This window comes from Cynoglossus semilaevis, chromosome 20 (assembly GCF_000523025.1).
Source record: "Cynoglossus semilaevis isolate Cse_v1.0 chromosome 20, Cse_v1.0, whole genome shotgun sequence".
NCBI classification, from domain to species: Eukaryota; Metazoa; Chordata; class Actinopteri; order Pleuronectiformes; family Cynoglossidae; genus Cynoglossus; species Cynoglossus semilaevis.
The window spans coordinates 12528159-12531721 of record NC_024326.1 but is presented as its reverse complement, the minus strand read 5'-3'; the positions used below and the strand labels follow the sequence as shown (position 1 = coordinate 12531721).

General features: G+C 44.0%; 1 protein-coding gene across 6 annotated transcripts in view; it reads right to left on the bottom strand.

Moving 5' to 3' along the window:
• Positions 1-3563, bottom strand: part of astn1 (astrotactin 1) — a 173484-nt gene that overhangs the window by 105688 nt on the left and 64233 nt on the right. For 4 of the 6 annotated variants that reach the window (XR_001761688.2, XM_008334830.3, XM_008334832.3 and 1 more), the window contains exon 6: positions 942-1091. The exons of the other annotated variants lie outside the window; for them this stretch is intronic. Coding sequence is in view for 3 of the 4 variants with exons in the window: in XM_008334830.3 (XP_008333052.1) it covers positions 942-1091 (150 nt within the window). In the remaining variant the exon portion in view is untranslated. The remainder of the gene's footprint in view (positions 1-941; positions 1092-3563) is intronic. 6 annotated transcript variants of the gene reach the window in all.

The following is a 3563-nucleotide window of genomic DNA, read 5'->3' as shown; positions in this document are numbered from 1 at the left end:
TTTTTTTTTCAAAGGTTTATTTTCAACCCTCAGCTCATCCACCCTGGAAGACCGCTTCCCTTATCTCTGTCCCTGCAGGGGGCAGCACGGAGAGTGTTGAAGCTGACCTCACACCTACTGTACACACACACACACACACACACACACACACACAGTTAAATCTAGCTTTTTTTTGACGTGTTCTTTAAAAGTGCTAGCACAAAAAACCCGGTGTCAGAGATCCAGCCTCCTCGTCCTGTCGTCCCTCGGACGGAACCGCTGACGGGAAGAAATACTTTCTGTCATCCCATGAATCATCACTTCCTCCAGGTCCAAACAACACAGTCAGGGCATTGTTGCAACCACTTTATTCTATTGTTAAACCTCTAATTAAAGGTGTTGGCCACACTTCAGCGTGTTGATGACACCTGTGCACACGACAGCTGAATCACTGGCTGCGAGGCTCTGACGAGGCCGCTCACATCCTTTGAAGGAATTTATTATTTTAAGGCCATTGTATCTCAGACGCCGCATGCTGACGGATAATTGTGCACCTGCCTGCCACCTGGGCGGCTTCCTGCACCGATCTCACATGTTCATAAATAATATTCTCGGCGTAATATTATTTCTTTGATTCTGAAGGCACAGGATGCAACTGACGTCCACGGTCGCCGCACGCCAAACCTCTGATCTCATTATCTTGTTCGTTTTCAGGCAACAAGATAGAAACCGAGATGCACTGAGATCAGTCGGACATGCTCACGACGACAGCGCTTACGTGTATCTGCACACAGTTTACACAGCATGAACAACAAAGGGAGGCAAACTCACGAGCAAACACAACAATGGAGCCACCCATCTGCCAGAGTGCACAGCGACAGGCTGCTGTTTCATGCGTGGTGATGGTAATGCCACCGGACGACACCATAAACTGGCTGGGAAAAAAAAACGGTCCTCCTTACCCCCTGAGCCCCACGCGCTGTTGGCGTTACCATTTCTCATACCTCGACTTCGGCGGCGACTGCGGTTTGGGTCGGTGTAAAAGGCCAGCTGAGGCTCGCTGTCTGCCTCCGTTCCAGAGTCTCCGTCTGGGTTCAAGAAAGTTGAACCCGCTGTTGGATTCACACACACAGAAATACACCTCCATTGAAATAACTCATGACCCACAGCCAGACTGGGGGGCGGGGGTCCAGGGAGGACACAGGTCAGTCTTAGATGGAGACCTCTGAAGACTGAAAACCAAAGGCGTCTTATGATTGGTTGAAGCTAAAAGTCATTGACAAATTATTTAATAATCACAAGCTAGCGTGACGTGCACCTGGTCCTTTCCTATAAATAGTGCAAAAAAATAAAAAATAAATTTCACCGTTCATCATCGTCCTTTCCTATAAATAGTGCAAAAAAAGAGAAATAAATTTCACCGTTAATCAGCCTGTAATCTAGAGTTATCGTTTTATATCCTGTTAGAACTCCTTAACTCCGACATGATTCACCAAATCAAAGTCACTTTTCCCAAAGTAAAAAAGACGAGCGACTCAAATCCACCCAGACCGTTGTGTTTTTGTCTTTTTGATATAAATATAATTCACTCTGAAGTGTTTACTATTCACTTCAAATCCTACAGGATTGCCTTTCAAGCCGACCCTTCTATACTTCAATACTACTTTCTACCATTTCACAGAGGAACCTGCAGCCTTTATCTCAGTGGCTAACAGTCAAAGAAACTGTTTTTAACTTTAACTGCTACATTAGTCAGCGAGTAACAACTGTGTGATATCAAGAAAATAGTCCAACATTTTGATTTTATTCTCCTAATTTTATAGAATTTAAATACCAGACTATAAACCATTATTATATTACAATAATATGACAGTAATGACCAGACACTTTACTGTTAGAATAAAAACACTGTGTCAAAACAACTTGGTTTTTTTACAGTGTAAAGCACTGTGTCAAAACAACTTGGTTTTTTTTACAGTGTAAAGAGTCAGTAAGTAGCCTGACAGCTAACACCACAGTAACTGTAACTGCAGGTACTGCATGTTTGCTGTATGTTGTGTGTACCTACTGCACAGTACATGGTCAGGTCAACACCCACGCAGTAATACTAGGATAATAAATCCTCTCTGGTTCAGTGCCAGCGTCTTCAGTCCAGGAAGAGAACCTGCTCGTCCAGCCTTTACAGCTGAAGAGGGCAATTAAGGTAAAGTCTGGTTGGACTGACTGCTCTGGGCTGCAGGGGGGGCTGTGCAGGCCAGATGGTAATAGAGGCATCACTTATGTAAATATCCTGACTTCCTAACAGCATGACCACAGTGTAGCTGCCAACAAATGCAACATGGAGACAAATACCAAACATTAAGCACTGTAGTAGTCAAATACTTCTGGTCCAGGAAGAAACACAAACTGGGGGTGAATAATGAAGTACTTGGTACAGTATTTAAGGTTATGGGTTTTGTTTTTCACAGTGTTCCTACTGTTTAGCAGCAAAATCATCCCGTCGTTAGAACAACGGACGAAACGGTAACAAGGTACACGACTATACTTCACTCCTTATACTGGATCAGTACTGAAGGTGTACTTCACTTATGAAGTTTTTCTGTGTTTTTATGAAGACTGTCTCTTAGCAGATTCACTGACCCTAAACCAGTCCAGCAGTGACCCAGTGACCCCGTGACCTCCAGGTCATGGCGGCTCTGAAGGTTCTAGTTCTATCCCAGTTGTACATGTGCAGTAGATATTTGATATGTTTTCTGTTTTAAGAATCATTAAGAAGTATTCAAGTCTAGAAAAGTAATGTGACCTTGTGACCTGGAATCTTTCTTCACTGCATGAAAGGTCAAAGTTCAAGCGCATATAAAAGTACATCCAGCTAACGTGAGCAGAAAGTTGCTCTCTTACTTCCAGAAGTGATACTTTACAGCGTAGAAATAATGAGGCTGCGTCCTCATTAAAGGAGAAAGCTGACAAGTTTCAGGTCTATAATGAGCAATTTATCATCAAATGGGAACACGTAAAAAAAAAATAAAATAAAAATACACTGAATAACAACAACACATGTCGACCACGCAGAGACGACACAAAACCCAGGTCAATGAGTCACGCAGTGACAACGGAGAAATCATTATCCTTATTTCTTCTTCTTCTCATAAAGTTCATCTCACTCTGCACGTCCAGACTAAAGACTGCAGTGGAAGTACAGGAGTACTGCACGTTACAAGGATACCATAGTACACGACAGAAGATGGAGTTCTGTCGAAACTGAGACAGAGTCAAAACAATGGGTTTCATCTGACGAAGTGATCGTTCTTCTGCTGCTGAACGATAAGAGGTTGAGTTCAGAACGGAAAGAAAGTCAAAAGTTAAGACGAGACTCAGTTGATCCAGTGGATCACAGCGAAGCCTCGGTGTCATACGTCTGAAGACCTTTTCTCCAGATAAATCCAGTCCATTAGCCCGGTGCCTCCTCCCTGCTCATCCAACACCTGCTCTTTTGTCTTCAAAGTCACCTGCCTCCCTATCTGCCCCAGCATCCTGCCCTCCTCGGTGCCAGGAGCAGCAGCCAGCTCTCCATCCTCCCCGCC